General features: G+C 32.3%; 1 protein-coding gene across 3 annotated transcripts in view; it reads right to left on the minus strand.

The window, feature by feature from the left end:
• Positions 1–26,979, minus strand: part of COL11A1 (collagen type XI alpha 1 chain) — a 491,277-nt gene that overhangs the window by 35,883 nt on the left and 428,415 nt on the right. For all 3 annotated transcript variants that reach the window (XM_032487215.1, XM_032487218.1, XM_032487217.1), the window contains 9 exons: positions 20,360–20,467; positions 15,223–15,330; positions 14,225–14,278; positions 13,131–13,184; positions 12,350–12,457; positions 7,928–7,981; positions 6,282–6,335; positions 4,995–5,048; positions 381–434 (listed from right to left, as the gene is read on the minus strand). In XM_032487215.1, the coding sequence (XP_032343106.1) occupies positions 381–434; positions 4,995–5,048; positions 6,282–6,335; positions 7,928–7,981; positions 12,350–12,457; positions 13,131–13,184; positions 14,225–14,278; positions 15,223–15,330; positions 20,360–20,467 (648 nt within the window). The remainder of the gene's footprint in view (positions 1–380; positions 435–4,994; positions 5,049–6,281; positions 6,336–7,927; positions 7,982–12,349; positions 12,458–13,130; positions 13,185–14,224; positions 14,279–15,222; positions 15,331–20,359; positions 20,468–26,979) is intronic.

Genomic DNA, 26,979 nt, shown 5'->3' on the forward strand with positions numbered 1-26,979 from the left:
GAGTCAAATTCACTCCTGGTATAAACCAATCTAAGAACAATACAGTTCTAATACAATTCATTAATGTCTATTTGATATAGCAGGGTTGGTTTGTTTCCTGTGTGGACAGTCCACCAAAAATATATATATGCAATAAACAGCTCAGAGTTTCACTGTTCTAACTTACTCAATGTGACTTATTTCAATTTCTATGTGAATCAAAATACGCAGAGGATAGGCAAAATTATTAACTAAAAAGGCTCTGCGGTTGTGATGATTCTTAACGAAATGGAAAAGGAAAGCAAGTAACTGACTCACAGCTAGGAGTTAAGTTACATGTCTAAAATACTCCAAAATATCTGAACCATAACGCACTACATTGACAATAAGATAGCACTTACGCCTGGGCCTGCTTCTCCAGGAGGCCCTGGGTTCCCCGCGTCCCCAGGTTCACCCTATAAAGAAGAGATCACATGAGTATCAGAACACAGAAATGATGTCTTACGTTTCTAAAAATGCCTTCAATGACGACCATGACATTTTAAACTAGCCCTTAACTCATGATATTGTTTAAAAGGCAGTGGACGACTCTGATAAAAAGAAGGAACTTTTCCTATTACTGACGTTAATACTTTTATTTCTCAGGTGAGGAGACAGAACTGGATAAGCTAGATGCTACAGTTCTCATCAGTTTAGTTAACAGCTGGAGCATTAACCCAAGTTACCACCAAACCACACAAAACAGACATTTGCATGTTTCCTAAAAATTGTATATTTGTGTTGCATCAATATTTATATTATAATTACGTTTATGGGTTAAATAATATAATTTTTTACTAAAATATGAACTTGTCTTGATTATAATAAGCAAATAATTTGATAGTATTTTGATAATTCTATAAAATATATTTAGTAGAGGCCTAATGAGGTCTAAAGTAAAGCTATAAATAAATACAAAAAGACTACTTATAAGATACATAAAGGTACTTAGATACTAATAAAAACTGCTCCTTTTGAGGATATACATGTATTATGATTATGGTGGCCTTTATGGTCTCCCTATGTACATATGGATGGCTATTTTCTGACTCAGTGGACTAATAAATGAACCTCCTAGACTAGCAGGTTTTAGTTACGAAAGTCTGTTACTAACTGTTCACACTTAGAAATGCATACAAACATAGTCCATTCAAGTAATCATCCAAGTGAAGACAGATAGTACATTCATGCACCATGTTTCTGCACAAAATCAGCAGTACTGGAAACGCTAAAGTGAAAATTGTTCTAAATTTTTTAACACGTGAGACCTGAATTTCATTTAATTTTTAGCTCAACTATTTCCAATATTTCTGGCACAAATCTTTTGCTCATAAATTGATTTGAAATGTATTATATTAAATATAAACATAATTCCAGGGGAGAGACTATTTTGTGTATATCAGTTTTTACTCTTTGAGAATATGCACATATTTTAACTTTTTGAATTATCTGTATAATGATGGATGACAACAAGTACTTTCTAGGAATTTATTAGTATTACTGTTGTATGTAAATTATTTTCTCTCTCAAGGTGAGTAGCAAATATTTTCAATTACCTTGAATAAACTTTACAAGTAAAATACTGCATTTACATTATTTTCAAAGCAATGAATCTCAGTATGATGGATGTAAGTGATATTTTTATGAACCATTATTGACATCTTTGAAAAAAAAACTTAAGCAGTTTGCCATTCAAATCAACTATAAAATGTCCATATTTGATTCTTTGAAATAGATATAGTATACTGCATAACCTCACTTAGATGTGGAATTTAAAATAGCCAAACTCATACAAGCAGAGAGTAGAATGGTGGTCACCAAGAATTGGAGAATGGGGGCCGTGGGTAGATGTTGGTCAAAAGGTACAAAATTTCAGATACTCAAGATGGATAAGTTCTGGAGATCTAATATACAGCAGTGTGACTATAGTTAACAATATTGTATTGTGTGCTTGAAATTTGCTAACAGGGTAGATCTTAAGTGTTCTCCATCACACAATCCAAAAAAAAAAAAAAAAAAACTATGTGAGTTGATAAGTAAGTTAATTGGCTTGAGTGGGGATTATTTCACAATGTATACATGCATTGAAACATCAATTGTACATCTTAGAAATACACAATTTTGTTTCTGAATTATACTTCACAATAAAGTTAGGAAAAAGGAAATACAGGAAACTTATTGACTATGTACAAAACATTTTTTATGTACCACATTAACCCACGGTGATATCACAGAAGTTGGAACTAGAGGAGAAATAACTGCATATTTTGTGGGGTTTTTTATTTTTTTGTTCCGTGTATTTTGTTATTCCCCTTTAATCTCTGTTTACTATAAAGTTAAACTAGATTCTGAAAAAATTATGTCTTTTTTTAAATGAGGGATACAATATAATAGGTGAAGAGATAGGATTAAATAATTGTCAAAATGTGAAGACAAATTTTTACTACAGTCTCCTCCTTTGGAGAGTAATTTGTTAATATTCATTTGCCCAAAATACGTATGATAATTACCATTTTGTATATTAGAGATACGTGTGCACAATATAAATGGCAATTACTTCTAATTAATATTACCTTAAAAGGTCCTATTTTAAATCTTTTGAAAGGAGATGGGACAAAATCAAGAGTAAAGAAATAAAACACTGCAGCAAGACTGCATTATATGAATTAAATCTTTATTTCTAGTATCAAAGACTATAGCATACTTATTCTAAATAATAATAATTGATCTACAATAATATATAGTCTATGAAGAGCATTGGCATATGAAGGATGTGCTAGATCATAAATTTATCGTTACTTATCATGCAACCATTTTATCCCATTCTATAACATACTTGTTAAGATCAAAGCTTCCTTTACATTGGATGGCAAATTACTGTGTATGCCTAAAATCATAAAATACACATTCTTAGGTTAAGGCCTAATATATTTCCTTGCTTTGAGGAAAGTATTGATGTACAAAATCCATCAATAGCAAATATATATATATAAATATGTATGTATATATAAAATGGAAAGCACATATCTAAGCAAAGTACATCATGACTAAAGCATTTTAGCTTTTTTTCTCTTTTTATCATTGAATTAGTGACTAGGAATAAATTTTCCAAAATAGAAATGGGGATATATTCAAACAGAATCAGAGCTGATGTCAGAAATCTATGATCCACATCAAAGTATATTACCCCAGATTCTGAAGAAAAAATTAGAGTTTTATTTCTATCCTGCAGTCACATAAAAATTTTTTAGAGAAAAATAAAACTCTATTTTTTAGTATAAAAATTTAGAATCAGGTATGTTCTAATTGTCAGAAGTCAAACACCATCTTGATTGATTGAATCATTCCATTAAGATTCAAATTGACAAGGTATCATCAGCTACGCTTTAAACAAATGGGAACAGTATGGAATGGGAGTTTCCCAAAACTCCAAACGTCTGGCATCCATGTTTATCTTCAAGCGCAACACAGAAAATAAAACCATAAAAGAAGCAACAGAAGTACTTAAACCTGTTCCAACTGCACCCCAAAGCTTCAGGAAACAAGCAAGATAAGCTGAAAGGCTATTAAATGGTTTTAGAATTTGCTACGTGGGCAAAACAGACTAGTTCTCACAACTATCTGGTCAGCACTCGAGTCAAAAGGGGCTGATGCAAAAGCAACATGAAAGGTGTGGCTACCTTCTTCCATCTACATGTGATACCATCAGAGACCAGTCCTCTCTTCTGCTATTCTTCCTATGACAGCTGAACTCAACAAGCAGGTTCTTTCAATACCACGCTCAACTTTTCTGCATTTTCAAAACCAAATTTTAAATTTAAGAATATAAACAAAGAGCTGGTCAATAAAAAAAAAAACTGGACTGTTTAAGCAGTAAGAATTGGATACTAACTTTCAAATATTTATAATTTAGTAATTAAGAAACTAGTTAATCCTATAAAATTAATTATAATCAAAATACTAGAATGTGGATGTTGAGAAGAAACAAACATCAAATAGTATATTCTAAACCTACTGCATTTCCTTTTCTGAGGGCTAAATCCTTTGACTAAGATGAGTAAATACAAGATATGATATGTCAAAAAATTTTCGGACTAAACAACACAATCATTCTTAAGATTAGGATAAATCTGCACTTACATTTATTAATTAAACTGAAGCAAACTCAGGATATTTCTACATTTTTTTTCACTGCATAATATTATATGGTATGAAATTTAATTTTTATTCCTCAAAATGGGCAAGTAATTTATTTTTTAAATAAAGCAAATATCAATGTTAATTTTCTTGAAAATTCTCTTAAGAAAAGAAAATGAATGCATAAATAATTAATCAGAGAACCATCTGACATTTTCATAAAAAGGAAGAGCAGGTGTTTTAAATAAAATCACATTCATGAAAAAAGGAAGCTATTCTAAGCCCAGATATTATGGCACATGCCAGCTATTCTGAAAAGTGCCAAAGACAGGTCACAATTTTGGCAATGAAAATGTAACTCCAAATATGACAAAATGAATGATTAATTCTTTTGGAATGTGAAGGAGTCTTTTCTTCCCTTTAAGTCATCTGATCTCTTCTATTGTCTGTAATACATGTTACTAGGGACAGCCTAGTCAAACATACCTGGGTGAAATGGATCCTGATTTAGTCACTTTCTAATGATAGAACTTTGGTGAAATTACTGAAATTCTCTAAGATTCAACTCACTCAGCCTAAAAATGTGGATAATAATAATAATAATACCATCATCATGAGGTGGTTGGGTTGATTAAAGGAAATAATCCATGGACACCACTCAGCACAATATATGGCAATCAAAAATGTGATACCTCAAAATCATCTTACATTTAATTATTTGACTATTAGAGCAGATGAGCTGTGATTCATACGACTGTGTGTAAAATATTAGAAGCACTTAAAGTACTAGCTAACATTATCAAAGTCTTGCTGTTTCAAACTATCACTGCATTCCTTACCTTTTCTCCAACACCACCAACTGAACCAATGGATCCTGGAGGTCCTTGTGGTCCCTGTAGTGGAGGAAAAGGAATGTAATTATCTTTGCTCTTATAAAAAATATAAATTCATAAATATATACCAGTTGTTCTCAAAGAGAGAAAAACACATGCAAGAATATTTCAGGTCATTTGAAAGATGGGACAAATGATGAACTTATATTGAGTTGTCAAATATACTGGATAGCAAATAATTTAATTATAAGAAATTGATTTTCAAATTCACCAGAATTCTGGATATAAGGCAGGAGACTTTCTAACTCCATTCATGTCAGTTGAAACTTGGAACATAAGTTCGATCTCTCTGCCTATTAACAGATCAGATTTAGAAAACGATTTTGTAGATACTTTTTAGTGGATCAAAATATGACTCTGGTTAAATACTATGTAATCTATGCAAAAAAACCAGTATAAACCATCTCTTAGCCTTTAAATTACTTAGGGAGAATTAAAACCTAAAGCATTTTCAGTATATCTGTTTCTGGTCTATTTTACCCAGTTCTGGCCTGCCGGAATTAAAAGCAGGAATGATAGGGTAAGATAAAGACAAGAATAAATGACTTGTTCATTGTGAAAAGGGAACATCAAATGGAAAGAGAACATGAAAAACTTTAAATTTGTTAATGATAAGATAAATATGGCACTACATTTCAAATCCTGTAATATTGGAACAGTGAGTCAACAATTAAGTTTAGGGGAGATCATCTTTATATAATTGAGAGGAAACATTTTTATATGGTAAGAGATGCACGTATTATCATACACATATTTCTCTGACATAGAAAGAAAATACAAAATGCAAAGCTTTTAGATAACATGCATAAATAAGGGATGTTTGGAGTACAGACCTAGGCTAGTACAATCAAAGCCAATTATAAACCATCTTCTCAAGCAATTGTAAAAGATAAAGGTTAAATTTGAAACAATTCAGTAACATTGAACAGCTATTATACGCAAGACAATATGTTGAACTGAGCAATGCGGTTCTTGTAGCTAATAATTCCTCCTCAGCAATAAACATATACTGAATGTAAACTTTGTACCAATATTGTATTTGTGGGGACTAGCCCCCTACAAAGCCTGCTTCTTTTCCTGTAAAATAAAATGGACTGAGTAAATGATCCTTGAGCTCTTGCTCACTTAAATGTTTAACAGTGGTGTAATTATCTCCACTGTATCTTACACACCAACTGCCACTGAATAAAATCTATATAACTTCAAAATAATTAACATATTTCACAGTCTTACATCAGCTCCGTTGGGACCTTGAGGGCCTCTTGGGCCTGGAGGACCAGGTGGACCCTGTAAGAGATGATATTAAGGTTTATGAAGACCAAATTCAAGTGCATTTATGATACTTTCATTTTGTGCTTGAAAAAACTAAAAGAATGTTTCAGCCTATAAAATCAGTCAGTGAAGCAAATCAGGGTTATAAGTTATTCTTGATGGATACAACATCATGTTAGCAAGTGATTCTTTACAACTGGAGCTGCAGGAAGAACAATTTAATTAAAAATCAGAAAAGTCTATTGTTACTCTTTGGTACAATGAATTCATAATACAACTAGAAATATTTTATGCCAGAACACGCTAGAATGCTAGCGTATAAAAGAAATATAAAGTTGGAAAAAGAAGTGGTGCTTGAGTAGATTTAGGATTCATTAAATCTACATTTTTTATTTTTGTATTTTTGGTTTTTTATGTGAGTTCTCATGTTACACATGCTAGAATTGGAATAAGATTAACTATTTAGTTGTCTTCCTAAAACAAAGGTTCTCTCTCTTGGTTATGAACTAAAATTATCTTGGGGCACTTTTTATAAAACACTGATAACCAGAATCTCTTTCACCTCAAGGTTGTGATTAAATGAGTCTGTAGTGAATCCCAGGGCATTATGGACTTTTTAAAAATTATTCTAGTATCACGATTAACAAGCTTCTCTACTATTTGCTATTATCACACGTCAGGGAGAAACATGAATTCAATGAATGACTCAGGGAACCACAGCAATCATATTTAGAGAGGTACTTGCTATGTAACTGATGCTGTTGGGGTATTTATGAGTTATCTGAATCAGCAATAATCATTATGTTCCCTATTTTTAAGTTTATTGTAATGATAAGAATAATTGCTTATTTGCAGAAAATAAAATCTAACATGCAAGTATAAAAATATCAAAATATGTATTCTGAAGGAAGCAAAAGTTGGAAGCAATGTTTACTGAAGGGAAAGAACAATTAGGAAATTTATTTATTATATTTCATTATGGATTTCAATGACCTTGATTAACTGTTTCCTGTTCAAAGTAGTGCTTAATCAACAAACACATGTATTTCAGATTTTCAGTTGAAATATTAGACTTAAACTTGGAGCAGAAAGGGGAATCAATAAATGCAAATTTTTATGTCATAGCATTCTGATTAAGACAGAATTCCTTATTAAATTAAGAATTTGTTTCAAAGTACAATTAATTTTTATTACTGTGTTAACATTCGCTAATTAGCCAGATCCTGGGTAACTATTATTTAATGTTTACCTGTTTCATGTCCAATTCCAGAGCTAAAGACTAATAAGTAACTGAAGTGTGGCGGTTTATATACACCTCAACAATGTACACGCAATAAAAATAAATAACAATATATCAACCAAATAATGCCATGTATATAAACATAACACTATTCTAAAGTGAGAAAGAGAAAAGATAGAGAAATATTTGAGATGGTGAGAGAGATTCCAATAGTTGCAGATGCAGGTCTGGGTCAGGAACAGGGAGGCTTCAATCTGAAAAGTCATAGCCTTTAGGACTACATTGTTCATATTGATAAACCTTAAGAAAGATATCAGTAGTGTGGAAATTTACAATATACAGCAATTCCAAAAGACAGAAAACTTACCATGGGGCCAACATCCCCATTTTCACCTTTTTCACCAGGTGGGCCTGGCAGACCCTAAAGAAAATGTAACAAAAGAACAATAAAAGTCATTTATATATATTTTTTTTAAATGGCCAATTTCTAATGTAAAACTAAAAATTAAATACAAAGTTAAATAAAAACATGGAAATTAGGATTCACAGACTGTCATTTATCAAAATACTTATAATGCAAATATTGACTACAGATTAGGGAATCTCACATCTACATTCACAAATAAATTTTATTCTTTGTATAATACTACTGGTTGATTTCAGTTGCAAGAACTAAGTGCATAATTCGGTTTTGGAATTTATAAATGCCTAATCACTGCTTCATATTTTATGAGTAGTAAGTAGAACTACCATTGTAAAACTTTTTCTGAAAAATCTTGTCCAAAGTTATTTTAGAACACCTTATCCAGGTGAGGACTTTACAGTTAGGTACAGTTTGACAAAAACTCTTTCAAAAATAAATATTCCATCCAATATATGTCCAGGGTTACAAATATCTCCTGAATTCTTGAGCTGTGAATTCCACTTCTGAATGTTAAAAACCCATAAGGTCATGAGACCCGATACCTTAACTTCCTTTATTCTCTCAAATCCATTTCCTTTCTATTCATCTGCAGTGTAATTGTTTTAGAAGTTCTGTGCTACCAAATAAACTCAGAGTAGCTGCACTTACATTTTCCTTGGTTATGCCTTCATGGAAAAATTATTTTACTTCCTCTTGATCTTCCTGACTAGTTTCCCTGTGCAGAGCTGCTTATATTTCCTCTTTTATATCACAATACTTTATATATACTTGATTGAATTGCACACTTAAAACCGCAATTATACCACTTGTTCATGCCAATTTTTTACCTTAAACAACTAACAGAAGGCCAAGTAAAAACTGGGATTTTAATAAAATGTTGAACTAATGATGAATAAATGAATTCTAAGAAAAATCAACAGGAAAAGCTACATGCAATAAAATGCTTCTTGTAACACTAGCTATGATAGTCAAAATCCTGCATTATTCCAGATGTTTAATCAGAAAACATAAATTTGGTTATATAAACTAATGGAATATAATAACTACAATTATGATACTAATACTTTAAATATGAATAGTATATATGATAAATAATAAAATACAAACAGAAATGAATGTTCATACTATAAATTTAACTGTAAAAAATGTATTAAAATAGGTATGATTATTGGACAGAAATAATAAATTGGTAATAGGTTTTAATATGGTCGAATTATGGATTGTTTTAATTTTAAAATATTTTTAGTGTTATTACCTATATAAATCATACATTTTATACATATTTTAATGTTTGTGTAATAGTATTTCAGATATCTATATAAGAAATAAAAAATACACAATACAAAAGTGCTACATTTCTACTGGTATTTTAGTAAAATTATTGAGTTGGCCCTAAACATTGTGGCTGCAAATTATTTGACCAAGACCCATAGTGATAAATATATTTTACATCTTACCTAGTAAACATGCACATGCAAAATAGCTGAACCATGAGTTTCAGAAGGTAATACTTACCTTTAACAGGTAAATGATGAACTTTGATATTTTTATTCTGTTTTAACTTATCCTGTTGTATTTCATTTTTTAAATGCTGGTAATAACCCACTAAATTGTTTTGTTTTTACCAATTTCATATGATTCTCAGTTTGGGGAGAGCGAACTTTACTGAGTATATTTGTGAAATTTAAAAAAGTTCCATCTATTCATCTTTATAAGGATTATTTATTACTGATTTATGATGGACAACATATACCAGAATTTCATTTATTTTTTTCCCATATGGCAGTTAGATGTCCAGGAAAATAGCCTGTCATGTGTAATTTCCAAATAGTTATCATCATCTGATGCTAATTTCTAGAATTACTAGAGAAGTTGCTGGGAGGAAATAGCCAGGCAGTGTATCAGATTTTAGCCTGCCTAAAAATTATCTGAAAGGAATTGCTAAACTTTTAGACTCCAAGATCCAAAATCTAAGAGATTCTAATTCATTGATGCAGCACATGAACTTAAATTCTTAAACAGGCAAGTAGATTTAACACAGATGAAATAAATATTTCAAGTTCATTTCCTTTAACAGTATGCTTTAGAACTTAAGTATTATTAAGTTCTTATAGACACTAAATAAATTAACAATCACATTCCTTATCTTTTGTCCAGGTTTCCTCCACTTTCAATACTGAGTACATCTGCTTGGGGATTTCCAAATTGAATGGTACATAAATATTCGTCCATAGTTGTGTTTTATTTCTGTAACAAGCCCAGTTCTGCATTGCCATCCTTTGATTTATGCATATAGTTATTCCTAATATTAGTCCAATAGAAACCTCCCAATAGGAAAACATTGAAATACTTATTTATTTTTGATGAAGTTTTACTATAGTTCAAATTAAAACAGAATATTCTTATTATTAAAATTAATAGAAACTTAATGAGTCAAATCCTCTTGACACAGGAATTAAACGTAAGCAGCACGCCACTGTTAGTCAGTTTTCTATGTCCTAGCTTTCTCCTAGGGAGTAATTTATGCACGGAGAGACTCTGTTTTAAGGTCTGTCAATTTAAAATTATTTACCACTTAAGTGATGAAATGAAAAAAAATGAATTCAGGCCAAGAACTCTCATTCTATATGTCTCTTTCCTATGCAGACAAATAGTAACATCAAATTGAAACATCAAGTCCTTTAACGAGATGTATTAGATTATTATTATTTATGTCTATTATAATTGCTAACATCTATTCTGCCATGAAGGTTCAATTAAAGGATGCAGATGTGATTGTGAACATGTTAATTACATTAGCATCTTTTCAGATTCCTGATTTAAAGAGATACAGCTGTGGGAAAATATAACCAATTTTTAGTGAACTGATTCCTTGAATCACCTTCATCAAAGAGCACATTTCTTACTCTGTGGAAATGGAGACTATTTAAATTTAATATTTTGTAAATATAAGCTATAAGGCATCTTTTTTTAAATCATGAGAACTAGATTTCTAAATTACAACATTATAGAATTCAGAGTAGCCAATTAAACTAAAAACCAGCAAATGAGTGGTAATATATCCATTGGCAATGTAATTTTAATGCCTGTTGTTTTGAAATATGTGTGCTTCTCATACATATTGACATGTAGTACTCATGATTGCTTATTTGTTATTGTCTAATACGTATAAAAGAGTTAAACACAAAAATGAAAATGAAGTTTTTACATTTTCCAAATTGAAAAATAATTATTTTGACATTAAAATAAAAGTGGAAAATTATATGTTCTCTGGTAGACATCCATTGAGTGTTGTAACAATAATTGTTATGATACTATAATTATATTTTTATAATATAATTTGTACAAATATGTACATAAGCTATTTAATGTTAAAAACCACTATTCTATGACTTTACTTATGAAAATAAAGGTCAAAATTAAATTTATATAAATTCAACTTCTATTTACTTCTCTACAACTTCACAAAATTTTAAGTAGAATGAACTAGATGATTTAATTTAACCATTTCTAAAATTGCCAGTATGGCATGACCAGTATCATATGGCACTCAAAGATCGTTTAAAACAAAAACTTATAATTTTTTAGAGGATCACTAAGTAGGTATCAAATAAGCAAGTGGAAGAATAAAGCCAGATATTTTCAAAGTTTCTAGGAAGGAGTTCACACCACATGGAAGGGTGGAAAAATCACTCAGAACAGGAGATGACTATTATGCAATGGTTTATCTAAGAATCCAATTGCAAGATTTTTCTGAAAGAAAATTTCTTAGCTTTCAATGTTTTACAATTTTATTATTTTCTCTCCTGAATGTGTTTCATAAAATATAAATTATAATATTGAATTTAATAAGTAATTTTAAATGACCAATTTACTGTTAATTTGTTTATTTTACCTACTATTGTTTAACATATGCTGTTGGCAGTTTCTGTTGGTAGTTTTGACTGACAGTTTGCTATTTCTCAAAAGGCTTTTAATTTTTGCTAGCCATCTGGAGTACCAGTACTAATTTTCCTGCTATGAGAAATATGAAAGAACCCTTTTAACATCTTAGTTTTAATTATCACACTTAAAGAAGATTGTAGTTTTATTTTTCAAATACAGTGGGAATGAAGAAAGGTGGTATTATACCTAAGATGGGGCTAAATAAACTCTCCAAACAGAAACCAAGGCTGATGCATAATAACTGATAAAAAACATTTAAAGTTCAGATATACGTTTAAGTAAAACAGTCATTATGCTTAAACACTGTACCCAAGTTCCTACGTAGAAAAAAGGAATGCTGTTTTGTTTTACATCCACCAGAAAACCTGATGTGACAAGGATGTGGGAATGACAGAGTGCACAATTCAGGGAATGTCTTACCTGCAGACCTATGGGACCAGGAGGTCCTGGGAAGCCTCTGGCACCCTCATCACCTTTCTGTCCAAACATTCCCTGCTGACCTCTGGGACCTGGCTCACCATCACCTCCCTAAGAAGAGCAATGAAAATAATCACAAACTGGAAAAATCATGATTCTGACACAAGACATCATAAAAAAAAAACAGCCATTTCCAATTTAATCAAAGCTGGTCTATTTATAAGTAACCAAGTGAGTAGGTTAAACTGCCATTATCTGCTACAAATATACCATTGTTTGTTTTGCTTACATTTTTTTCTTTTTTTATTGAAGTATAGTTGATTTACAATGTTGTGTTAGTTTCAGGCATACAGCAAAGTGATTCAGTTTTATATATATATAGATTCTTTTTCAGATTCTTTTCCATTATATATTATTACAAGATATGAATATGGTTTCCTGTGCTATAAAGTAGGTCCTGGGTGTTTTGCTTACATTTTTTTGATTCTGGAATATGACTGATTTTTTTCATGTATACCAAGTGAAGTAAAAAGCTTATCTAATAAGGGAAAAATTATGTTCAGAATTTCCTACAAATTAAGGACTTCTCAACTGATTATTATCTATTTTCAAATGAAGTCAAAGATCAGCTTGGTTAGTTCTGTTAGATAATTTAAACTTGATTCAGTATTAAGCACACAAACCAACTTATTACCACATGAAATTAACTGGTTATGTGACAGTTCATAAATTTAATCAAAGAAGAGTAAGGATTTAGATGTGCTGAACATTGAGGAATACTTACAGCAATTCCAGGGGCACCAACTGGACCTTGAAGACCTGGGGGACCGGGAGGACCCTGCGGTGAGATAAAAATCAGTAATTTTGGAACTGAAGCCAGAAAAGCCTCAACTATATAGTGCAGAACATTTGGTTGATCAAAATCTATTAAGCATCTCTATACTTCTTTGGAAAAAAAAATTTCTTTTTTCCATTCAGTGCAGTCAGCCATTATTTATTTTACTCCCTGAGACTCAGACTTGCATCCCTGCAATCAATTTTAAATTGGCAGTTATTGAAAGCATACTCATCTGTAATGTGGCTATTTACAAATTGATTTCTACGCTAATATAAATCATGTCAAAGCTTCACATTTGAAAATGTTCAAAATACCAGATTCCTTTAATATGGGTTGGGAAGAGCACATGAAAAATTCATTTATATGCTATCCTCTAAATGAAAAACAGGATGTGGGGGATTCCATACAGACGGAGTGTACTAATATATGAAAACTCAGAATTTTCTTCATATGTAAACACATGTGAGCACAGCATTATATATTAGGTATACATGCATAAATATTTCTTCTCACCTGTCCTTTTTTTTTTTACACAAATACCTGATCAGGAACTATAAAAGATCCAGACAGTAAAGAGTCACTGGACGGTGTTGCTCTTTTTCTTAAAACTGCCGCACGTTGGAAGAGTGCTTAAAGCAATGGTTCTGGAAGGGTGGTTCAGGGACCACTGGGGTAACTGAGACCCTTTCAGGTTAGTTCAAAATTCTTTTCATAACAACACTAAGACATTATTTGTCTTTAAACCATATGATATTTGAAATGATGATGCAAAACGGATGGAGGGTAAAATTGCTGGTGTTTTAGTCTCATTCTGCATCTTTTAGGGTTGAAATTATTGCATTTCCTAACTCATCGTTTTGAATAGAAGTTTTATTAGAACTGACTGAATCTCACACTGAATAGTTACCACAGATGTAATGTAGTATTGATATCATTATCTTTGGATAGGTGAGTAAGTAGTACTATAGAAGAATACCTATGGTTAGTAGTAAAAGGAGTTAAATGAAAAATGTCCCCTCAGGAAGAAGTAGGTAACTCACATTTTCTCCTTTGTCCCCCTTGCTGCCTTTTTGTCCTGGTTCACCAATTTCACCCTGTATTTGAAAGATTTGAGTTAAAGTTTATCTCTAGTATGACACACCTGCCACTGCATTGTCATCACCATCGTCTTATTAAGTTTTACTTCAATGTAATCACGTGCTAACATTTAATGTCACTGTTGAAATGAGAAAAGCTTGCTACTCATTTTCTATTGACTAATATTGCTCTCTAGTATTGATTAGTACAGAGACAAACAAAACGCAGGTGAACTTTGAGGAATGTTGTAGCTGGATTTTTAATTCACAAAATCAATTCTGTCTGAAATATCACCAGTATAAACTGATAATGGAAATACACTGGTATATATAAAAATTTAATTACATATTAATCAAAAAAGTACTTTATTTTTCTCCTAGTTTTCTAACTGCTGAAATGTGCATTATCAGAGCACTGGTTAAAAAATTTCACTATATCATTTCACAATAATATTAGAAAATATATTAAGTACAAACATTTAACACAGCTACACATTCAAAATCAAGAGCTCAGAATTTTACTTATGTGTTAGTAAAAAAATAGAGAGGTACAGGATCATCAAATATGTATACAGGTCATTCCTGTCTTACTCTGCAATATCGAAGACATGTGGGCTAAATGTATATGAGTAATTGATTAATTTTGCATTTATTTCAGAAACATATACATTTAAAAATAGATACATTTAAAAATAGAGAAGCAATTTTGGCATCTGCTATTTTTTTCTCACCACCGTTGTTCTTAATAGTCCCTTTTCTTATTTACATCCCACTTATTATTTCATGGGATAGATACTAATTCTCAACCTCTAAAATAAAACTTTTGAACACAAGGAAGATGTATGAAACTTTGAAAATGTTATCCTTAGATCTGACATCTAATCTTTGAAAGATTAAATCTAGGATTCTTAAGAAAAAAATGTTATTTTTCATAGTAACTAACATGAATGAAGAATCCTCACCTTGTCTCCATCTTCTCCAGGGGAGCCAGCAGGGCCAGCGGGCCCCGGGAGACCCACGGGGCCTTGTGTTCCATCTCTCCCTGCGGGGCCTTGGGGACCTTTTTCTCCCTGCATTGAAAATCCAGCAGATCGTCACTTTGCTGTAGGAAACCTATAAATGAGCTACTTGTTACAATTTTTAAGTGCAGTTATAGCAGCAATACTCTGGCTTCCATATTTGACAAGGAAATTGCTTTAATGTTCCCCCTAAATATATTTTCCAGTAGCAAATGATAACACAAAGATTCCTACATTCTTTCATGAAAAAGAATACTATTGTTGTTAGCAATTTATGAATCTCAAGTTATGATCCACACAAAAAATTATGACTCAACTTAGAATTTCTCTTTCAAACACACATTTTGAATCAAGTATTATGTATTGATAAATTAAATGCTTGATGTTTGTGAAAAGTCACTGAGCCTTTATCCTTCTGTGGTGCCACTGAAATAGCTGGACAGTGGCTATTAGGTCCCCAAAATATAAACTGTATTGCCTCATATGCCCAAATTTATAGTCTGCTTTATGTGTAGGCTTTTTCTATTTTTAACAGATATTTTGATTTTTTTTCTAGATTTTGATATTTTAGTTCATTGCTGCTTCCACTGATTCAAAATGACAAGGCTGTTAGCTTTTTCTGTTGTTTATTTTTGCCAACGGCATTATCTTCCTGTTTTAAAATTTACCTATATTGTGTAGTTTAAAAAGTAGTGCCCTGACAATGAAGATGGCAAAAATAAAAAAAAAAACACCTTTCATAGCTTAAATAAATAATTTCCTAAATGTCAAGATTTCATCACAAGGTATGTGCCTGATTGCACTCAGTGGTTCTCTCTCTTCTCCTGCTGGACAAGCTGGGGATCCAGGTCATTAGCTCCCACCCTGGCTTCCCCCTGCTCCCCACCCCGCTTCCCTCACCACCTCCTGTCCCTTTACGATGACTAAGTTTTATCTCTTGAATATATTTACTTCCCTTTATCTCTACCATTATCATCTTCCCAAAATACTACTGGTCTTCCTCTGAACTACTGAAATAACCTCCTTCCTTTCTCACATCTGTTCTTACCTCCAAACTATTCCCTCTGCTGTGACCAGAGAGACAATCAGACCATCTTACCATCATTCTTCAGTCAATTTACTTGTTGACACTTCCTAAGATAAAGACCAAGCTGTTCTGTGGCCTGCCATTACCTGGCTCCTACTGCCTGCAGAGCAGCGTCTAGTCTCCTCTTGTCTTTGCTCTCTGTGTTTCAACCCCTCTTGATCTTTTTTCAAGTTAAACGCAATCCCGTGCCCTTCCTGACACTTGGCCTGAGTGCATGTTGTTCATTTGGCTTGGAATGCCCCCAGGAGGACCCTTCACCTAGTTAATTCCTCCTTATCTTTCATGTTCCATCATCAACGTCCTGTCCAAGGAAAGGCTCTGATTCCAGCTTAGGTCCCTCTGTTACAAGCTGACATGCACCAGCTTCTTTGTATCATTGACCAGAGCCTGTAATCATACATGTGCTCAGTGGTTCCTTGCTTATCATCTAACGCCCCATCAGACAATAAACTGTGTAAGGGCAGAAACGGTGTCTGCTTTTTTATCCCACTGTAACTCCCTGGCCTGTGGCCCAGAGCAGCCATTTAAGGGATATTTGCTGAGTTAGTTAATTACTTAATGACAATAAAAATAACAAAATACCTCTAAAACGAAGTTAACTTGTTAGCTTTGATTTGTTACTTTATTGGGTTTCATAAAAGCTTATTTTTCAGAATTACACCATAACTACCATTTAACACACACCCTTGATGTCACGCTGGAGAGTTTTTATTTCTTTCAAATTAAATATTACAATGTCTCAAACTTATTTACACTCATAAAATGTGCTGTGAACTTCACTATTTAGAAGACATCAGCTGATTCAGATAGTTCTCCTTAACTTAGGTTTCCTTGAGAGCCTGAACGCCAAAAACCAGTTCTTTTATATGAGTGTTACCTGTAAGTAAGACAGAATAATTCTTATCTGCCTTCATTACAGTATACGCACTCTCTAGCCACGAATCACCTGCCATTTATTTCTTCTGCCCTTGGTCTGTGTGGAGTCAGGAAAAGCCCTTCAGCTGACCTACCCCACTCTAAATTTAGACTCTTCATTCCAACCTGCAAGATGACAGACTCTTCTTCCATTGTCTCCTGGCCCACAACCTACAGGGCTCCCGGAAAGTCATCCATCCCGCCTTAAGCAGTCTTTATTTCATCACTTCTACCCCTTCATTACTATTAATAGCTGAATCTTACCTTAAAAATTGAAAAAAAGCAGCTACTCATCCCCGTGTCTTAAGCTTGACTTGGTAAGCTCTTATATTTAGCCCTACCCATGCCCTCAGCTTTTATTATAGTTCAGAGAATCCATCCCTCCTTATTCAAAAGCCAATTTATGCATTTATTTTCTAATTATTAGCTAATCTTTTTAATGACAACTCTAGTTTACACATATGATGATGGTGATGATGACAATAATTATTCACTCCCACCATTATGATTTTCTCTGAAGGGTGAGTTCAAATGTTTATTCTCTTCCCTCAATGTTACATCAAATGGGGATTCAATAGTACAGTTCCTACAACACTCTTATTCTAAATAACACCCAGATTTGCAATCCTGACACGTATCATTCCCTCTTCAACTATCTTCACACATTCTTGAAACTGTAAATAATTTTTTCTCGTATCTACACCTACTATTGACTAATCCATTTATGCTTAATATATTGCCTTCATTGTGTTTTGGATCTTGCATTTCTCCCCATTTCTACAGTTGTCTCTCAAATAAATACATTATCAACATAGCTTCCTATCTGTAGTCCAAGAATCCAGTACCTCCCTAATACAATCAATAGTTTTTTTCCAAGAATTATTCTTTCCGTCAAAATATTTCTATCAGTGCAGTTAGTTAGAAGAAGTTTTAGCTTTCTTTTCCTTACCTGCTTTCCAGCACCCCCACCCCCCAGAGTTTCTTATCAGATTGATTAATTTGGGAATACAGGTTAGGTTATAGTTATTGCCGTAAGTCATGTGGATATTCACGGCTCTTGTTTTCCGTTTTCTCCCTTCCAAGGAGGTTGGTTGGTAGGTAAGTGGACCAAGGACATGCTTTTCACAGATCCGCGTCTTGTCTCTCTCTTTGTGCAAGCCTTCACATGCTGATAGTTATATGACAATTTATAACACAAGTTGATCAGAGGAGTTAAGATCCATAATTTATATTTGGTTTTAGGAAGAGGTAAAAGGCTTCACTTAACATCTTAGCCAACATTCCCATTGCATGGAGGTCTACGGGTACTTTCATCCAATAGTTTTGTAACTATTTTATCCCACCATCCCTAAATGGATCCTTCCTTCAAAAATACTACTTAATACAGTGTCCAGCATTTAGTTGTTCTCAATAACTATTTGCTGAATAAAAGAACAATAGAATGACCATCTCGGAGTTTTTGTTCGTGGTGGGAATAAATGAGAGAGACCAAATGGTCAAAGTTTTCCTCCTTTCCTTCCTTCTTTGGTCACAGTGTCATCAGTCACCAACAAAACCCAGGCCCAACTCTCAGCTTTTATGAGGGCTTCTGTCAATAATTTCCTTTGTCTCACCAAATTAATTTATTATCATTTTCAGTACTTTTCCATATTCTTGTCTCTGTTTCAATATTTTACTTCTTTGTCATAAAATCGAGGCTTTAACCACTTTAAAACTCAGCATTCAATATATTATCTTTGTGGAATTCTTGACTTCTCTAATTAATATATTCTTAATTTGTATCAAAAGCAATGTATATCCCTTTTCTCTGTTCATTGTGTTGTGCCAAGATACGGGTGCGCTGAAATTTTAAATGCATTTGTATTAAAGGGCCTGAATCTATGTCTTTTTTATCCTTGCCTAGTACACAGTTTACTATAAAGTTTTATGGACAAATCTTTAGCTTCTGAGGTTGCTTGGAAATTACAGAAATTGTAAGAGGGAGACAAAGAACAATTTTTTTCATAGTTGTCTATTAGCATCTCAGAAAATAATGTCTAAATTTTCAACAAATTTACTAAACTGGAAATACATTGCTTTAAAAATTGTCAGTAATTAAAAGTGTTTTTTCTGTCACCTAAAAATTCTATCCACAGGTAACATGGCTCTATTTTAATATTCTAAATGTTCCAAAAGGTAATATACTATAGAATCAATCATTTGAATTTGGAAATACTTTAAAACTATCACCAACAATAATGTCAATGGATAAGGAAAGTAACTTGCCAAATCTGACTCAATTTGCTAGAACTAAGGCTTTAGTGATAAAAAGGTACTTTGAAGATTATAGGCTTTGACTAGATTATACATGTCAAGACTTACATATACACAAAATTACTTGAACTCATACTTTTGCATACTATGGTCAGCAATTTTTATATACATTTACTGAGTGAGTTGGTGTTTTAACCATGGAGGATGAGAGAGGGCTTTATTATTTTAGAAAATTAATATGATTAATCAAAAGCAGAAACAAAATTAGGGAAGAAATCATGATGATGAAACTTAAACCTAATGAGTAGATTCTTGATTATTTAAACATAAGCTTTTAAACAACAAATATAAGATAAAATAATTGGCCAGATGTTTTCCATCTCATTTTCTGTAGATCAAAACTCAAATTACATGAGAAGGGCAGTCATGTCCTATGGGTTTCACTTACAGACTATGAAAGGGATTGGAAATGAAGTTGTATTACAAGAGGAGTGAAAGGTGCACACTTTTCTAATATAAAGCAGCAAAGCATAGTTTTAATCAAAACTCCAATTTTAAGTTTTAAAAGCAATATCAGAAGCCTTTTACATTAATAATATCCAACTCCCTCACAGGTATTAGGGTTTCATAAAGCGCAGGAAAATGTCATCTCATTTAATTGAATTTGAAATTTTCTGTATTATAAATATAAAAAGAAGTGTGTTTATATGCCAGGCACATATGTGGAGAGAATGCAGTAGAGTATGAAGAGCTAATATCCTTCAATAAAAAGCAATAACTTGCGCAGGTGGCAGTATAATATATTTCCTCCTTGAAATTACTTACAGGAGCACCTTTCTCTCCAGCTGGACCAGGAGGACCCTGAGGTCCTGGCCGCCCTGGTAGACCGATTGGGCCAGCTGTTCCTGCTGATCCACGTTCTCCTGGTGAGCCCTAGTACAGGGGAGACAGTATTTTGTTATTAATGATGAAAAAAGTGACACTGGCTTATGAATCACTTTCGTAGTAGTGGAATCTTATAGTATAGTAAATAATGTAAAAGTAACTTTCAGACAATTTTAAGATCGCAGAGAGAAACAGTATTCACTATCTAAAAAATCAAATTCTAGCCCCAATATTAAGCACAGATACTAAAGTTAGAAAATATTGATAAGATGAAAATATTTCAAAATTATATATCTTCAATATTTTATAGATGTTATCCTTTTCATTTAAGTATTCAAAAGTGTTTACAATGATATATAAGACGTAAATCCGATAAATGCTTTCCTATACAATTTTCTCCCTGTATTATTATGGATAGACAGAATACACTTCCTAGACTAGAATTTTTCAAAGTGATTTCTGGACTTCACCTCAAACTTGCTGAATCACAAAGTCTCAAAAAATGAGCTCAGAAATTGTCATTGCATGGAAGTACAAAAATAATTTCTTACATAATAAAGTTCAACAATCCCCATCCCAGAGTTTGGACTTTGTCCCAGAAAGACCTTAAATTTTTCTTGGAGTCCTGTAGGGACCACTGCGTTATATTATGAACACTGACTAGATAATTCACATTTGATGAGGTATGTCCAACTGAGTTTCAAAATAGATGCCATTGATTTTCAACTAATTTGCTTTTAAAAATGCCTAATATGTAAAATTAAAAAAAAACAGTGCAGATACTGCTTTCATATTAATTACGCCTATCAACAATTCAAGAAAACACTATTTAAAGCAGGAATAAAAGAAATGCAAACATACATTTGCTAAGTCACATAAAGCTCAAGTATAACCTATTTACTATTTCCAACTTAATTTAATGAACAATGACAAGAATATTGTCTTTGGATTGGATTCATAGATGGGTGGCCAAGTTATAATTTATCATTTTCTTTCATGATTGAACTAAATGTGAAATGTTAGAAAATATGACCATTAGCAGTTTTCCCTAATAATTGAGAAGTCTAGATAAAAACATCATCATTTTAAAACTCAAAGAAATGATTTATAAAAGCTAAAAATATTATAGTTTAGCCTTCATTTTCTGATATTATCCTTCTTATGTAATTAAAATAATTTTATTACAGAAATATGAATTATTGACTTGGTTCTAATTTATATTTTTATTAACTAGAAAACTAAATACCTATGGACATAAGAACAATGATAATGACAACAATTGGCACTGATGTACTGCTTTACAATTTACAAGTCAGTTTCACATTTATTTTGTCATTTTATTCTCACAAACCTTCCATGGAATTGATGGTACAGTTGTAGTGTGGCGGTTTTAAGGATAAGGAACCTGTGGTTCCCATAATCAGGGAACTAGTCAAGAGAAACTCTGAGCTTGGACTCCTCCCTGTGCTGTCCCCACAAAGCTGCTCATTGCTTCTCCCTGATGAAGATATCAGTGGCTCCCAGGGACCACTTAAGTGGAATTTCTTTAAATTTAGTACCTGTTCGATTTTATCGAACTATTCATTGATTAGAAAGGATTACAAGAATACCTACTATTTAATTTCTTGACATTATTGTTCTGGCTAAATTCACAAGCTACATAGAGTACTTTTTTATTTTGCAAGGTATCTGAATATTAAAGTAACTAAAATGAATGGAGAGGACATAGATTTTAGATTATTGGGACTAACTTAAGAGTAACACTATAAAAAGTGATTGTGTCTCTTATTTTGTTTGTCTTAGGACTAACTGAACCACTGCTATAGTTGTTTTAATTATAGAGTACCTTAAACTTAGGAAATAGAAATAATTTGAAGAGACTTTACCAAAAATATGGTTAAAGAAATCATAAAATTTGAATTTGATATAAACAAAAGGTAGCATTTTTGAGCTATAGTGAGTATATATTTTAAAAACAAACTCAGGAATTGTGGTTCATATGGATAATAATTAATCAAGAGTTGTGTGAAAATTACCTTTACCAATCACATAATTCATATAATAAAGAAATGATGACAAAGGAAAATTTCAGTTAGTATTTTTTTTAGAGAATAAACATGTATCCTCTGTCAAAATTTATTTTTTACTTTAGTAATATTAAAATACATGAAAAAGAATCAACCACAAGTGGTACGACAGTTAACCAGGTGTCGGACTTTAGATGAGTGATTCCAGAGGTCAGTGCACAAGATAAAAATAAGAGAGTCTTCTACATGTTTTACATTCAAGAAGTGCAGCCTGAAAAGTGAAAGAAGAGCAAAGATTTGTCTCTACTTATTAGAGAAACATTAAGTCGTTAAGTCTGGAGGAAAGGCTGGAGGATGAGGAGGAGGGGGAGGGGGAGAGGGAGGGATGCATGGAGAGATTGTGAGAGAGAGAACAGGACAGAGAGAAGGAGGAAAAGGAGATGAACAAGAGCAAGAACCCTGAAGTTGAAAGGAACGCAAAGGTGTGCCTTGAATTACAAATAAGAAAGAAAAAATGTTCAGAGATGAAAGTACTCTTTTTTGGTAAAAGTATAAACAGAAGGCAATATATAGTGTGATGCGGGTGATTCTGTTTTAATAGGTTAACATTATCATCCCTAATGATAAATCTCTATCTGAAAATCTGATTTATTGGGATCAACGTGCATACAAACAAGGTGACTGTATTACATTTTTGTTTTAACATTTTACTTGCAAAATCTTATAAAAGGATGACTACCTGTTAGGGTTATCAAATCTAAACTAAGCATCCAATTTAAGTGCTGAGATACTTTATTTGTAATTGACTATCCAAAAAGAGTTGCAATTTTGATTTGTCAGGCCATGAAATCTTTCTCTTTAATCCTGTTTTAAATTTAAACCCCAACTTTTCAAAGACTACCTGAGAAAGAGACCATATTAAACCAGGTTAAGGTTGACAGCTATCAGATGAGAATGATAAAAAGGGGAGATTCACTAGAAAGCAGAAGCATATAGTAAGATAATTTATTATTTTCCAATGACTGAGCCTACTAAACAATTTTTGTGCTAAGTACTTTACATACGCAATATAACTTAACTTCTGTACGACTTGCTTACTTTTCAGGTAAAGGCCATAAGACCCAGGGTCCAGCTGATGTGTCTTGATTCACACACAGTTTCTTCCTGAAAGCTGAGTACTTTATAAATGATGAAGAAAAAAATTCCCTGATTGTTTGTACCACTATAATTTACACGTACTATGCCAAATTTTGATAAGTAGAAGAAATAAAGTCATTTAAGACCAATGTTCCCAGAACAAGCTCATGTTGATTCAACTTTCTAAAATGAAAAAACTAAAGAATTGATAGCAATGCTCATCTCCTTTGTCAAAAAGTCACTCTATGACTTTCGTATAATTTGCTCTACAATTCATTAGAATCTTTGCCCTTTGTCATTGTTGTTGACTAGTTTATTTTAAATTTTAAACAAATAATTATTTTTAGTTTTGAGAACTAACCATTTAGTACATGTGACACTATGGGACTTTTTTATTAGGTTCCATCTCTGATTTTAAAAGTTAAAGATTTCTTTCTTATATGCAGAACCCTAAACAGTTTGGGTTAATGCATTTTTTGAGAATATATTTATCCTTGATCTTCTCGGAAAAATCCATATATATATATATACCTCTGAAGCTTATATATACCTCTGAGTGTTCAGTCACACTTATCTTCCACCTTGGACAGTCTTTGGTCTTTTCCTCTACTGGTAAATTCCAGCCATTTTTTAGGCCCAGGATAACAAACTTCTCTCCCCAAAGTTGTATTATTCTGAGAACTTAAAGCATGAGACATCCTTCTAAATATTCCTTACACAGTCTATCATTGTACTCTAGGTTTTCCACCATTCTTTTCTGAGGGAATAAATGTAGCAGTTGGTACTGAATTTTGTCCTGTAAATATCTCCATGATTTCATTATGAATATTTCCAATGCATAAAATATTTACTGTATATATTACATAATTATAAATAATAGTAATAAGCTTAAGGACATAATAATACAGTTAGTTATGTTCTCTGGTCTTTTAATAAATTATGTGAACATGAAGGATATGTTAAAAAATTTAATACCTAAATGTACTCATGTAGTCAACAGAAATTTCCCAAATTTTCAGGAGAATATCAATTGAGTGCATACTTTTCAGAGAGGATGTGGTATAAAATTAAAAGAAATACATATTATCTTAACTAGATACACTATTACATGGAAATAACTCATAGCTTTTATAAAGAATGCTTATTAATTTTGTAGTGAAGTATACTTGATATTTAAGAATAATCAAATAAGTGTTTTCATGTATATCAAGCAGAGAAAGAATGCAGATTTGAATCAATGACAATGTGCATAGTTTGAAGATATTATATATCATTTTTTAATTACAAAGCTTAACTACTTTAATTACTCCACCAGGGCATTCATAAGATTAAATTTTAGACTGCCATCTTGGTTGTGAAACCTGCATTAAAATTAACAATAGGGTGGGGGAGGGTATAGCTGAAGCACTAGAGCACATGTTTATCATGCAGGAGTTCCTGGGTTCAATCCCTGGTACCTCCTCTAAAATAGTAAACAAACAACAAACAAGCAAACTGAATTACCTCCCTCCCCCCCCCAAAAAACAACAAAAAATTAAATTAACAGTGAAAACTCATTCCTTCCCTGTAGCTAAAATAGTGCTCATGATCTTGTCATAGCTCATTAACTATGAAACAGTGGATGAAAACAAGAAGAGACTTTTTCAGTATGTATTTGTGCCCTAAAGTACAACTGCAATTTCCTTTTCCAATAGGTATTTCAAGCATTCTATAAGTCTACATATTTTTAATAACAGCATGCTCTTATTTTATACATCTAAAAATGGAAAGTGAAAATCTCTGATGATAACCTACTGATTAAGCAAATGATATTACAAACTTACAAATGCTACTTAAATACCCCAGGCCAACTTTGAAAAGAATGAGCCTTATCAATCCTGTAATCCCAACTGAATCACTGAAGAAATTCCATTTAAAAAAAGTGAAAGTTTGAACCCAGTACTAAAAAGAGAAGCCATTCACCATTCAACAAAAATTTAGTGAGACTCTACTTTCTTGTGACACTGACTGAGAACACAGAATGTATTATGGTAGGTATCAGCCCTTGAGAAAGTCACACTGCAAATACATTTTTTTCTATAAAGGGTAGACACTTAATAACAATTACTTCATTGCCCTATAGCTCATTATAGTGAAGAACAGAGGGTGTTATAAATGTCAGATAAATGAACAATTACATCTAAGATGAATACGCTTGGGTTTAAACATAGGTTAAACAGATAATGAAAAACTCACAACAGTAAGGTTTTTGCTTATTTCTAAAATTGATCTCCATACTTCAAGTAGTTACCAGAACATCACAAGCCCTAAGTAAATGTGTCAACTGTATGTGAGACATTTTCATTTCCAGAACTGGAACCACTAGCTTTCTCACCTTGAGCAAACTGATTAACTTCTATTTGGCTCAGTTTTCTTGTCAATAAAACGGGGATAGAAATAATTTGTCAGACTTTTTTTTTCTGATATTAATGTGTCCATACATCTAAAGTTCTTCAAACAATGTCATAAAGTATGAATGTGACAGATGTTAGAAAACTGTACATGAACAGCTATATATTTCAAAAGTAGATATGCAATCTCAAATGACTGCAGAATTGAAATTTTATAGAAAACTAAGATCCAGAAGCATATATGGTGTATCTAAGGTCATACCATTAAAAGAAGAGTAGAGCTTTTTCCACAAAACATTTAAACTATTTGTATACTCATCTGTCTATAGTAATGATAAATTTTTTACCCATCAAAAATGCTTAACTAGAAAGAACGCACAAAAAAAAAGCTAAAAGCTATGAAATATTTCCCCAATTTATGATTTAGATAGCAAAGGACACATGGCAAATTAAGCTTTCCAAAGATATGTTTGGAATTGCATGAATTATAACTGTAATATCATAAAGAATTCTGTTATTTTAATACTAAACATTAACTACTACAGGTCACTTGTTTTCAGCTGAAGGGTTGAGATTTACTTTTTCTTTTTTAAAGGGAGGAATTTACAATTCTCTAATTAGTTACCTTTTTTTTTATGTTTATGTTGGCTTTATCCTCTTCTGTACCCCTTTCCCCTAAACCTTGCAATGGTAATGAAACAAGTCAACAGCATCAGTTTCTTTTCTTTTCTTTTTTTTTTTTTTCCACCCCCCTGGTAACCACAAGTCTGTATTCATCAGTTTATTTTCTTGGAGCAGTGAGAACAGTGGTTATTTCTCTAATTCTTCATACACAGGAGAACACCTGATACATATTTTCTGTTACTTTCATTAGGTGTTTCATATTCTGAGGAGCATTTGGAAAGGAAAGGAAAGAAATAAACAGTGAAATCATCTCATCAGCATTCAGCTAAAAGGCAGCCCACCAGAGAGAAGAACAGAAACATAAACACAAGTTCTTATGAAC

The sequence above is a fragment of the Camelus ferus genome, chromosome 9, assembly GCF_009834535.1.
Source record: "Camelus ferus isolate YT-003-E chromosome 9, BCGSAC_Cfer_1.0, whole genome shotgun sequence".
Taxonomy (NCBI): Eukaryota; Metazoa; Chordata; class Mammalia; order Artiodactyla; family Camelidae; genus Camelus; species Camelus ferus.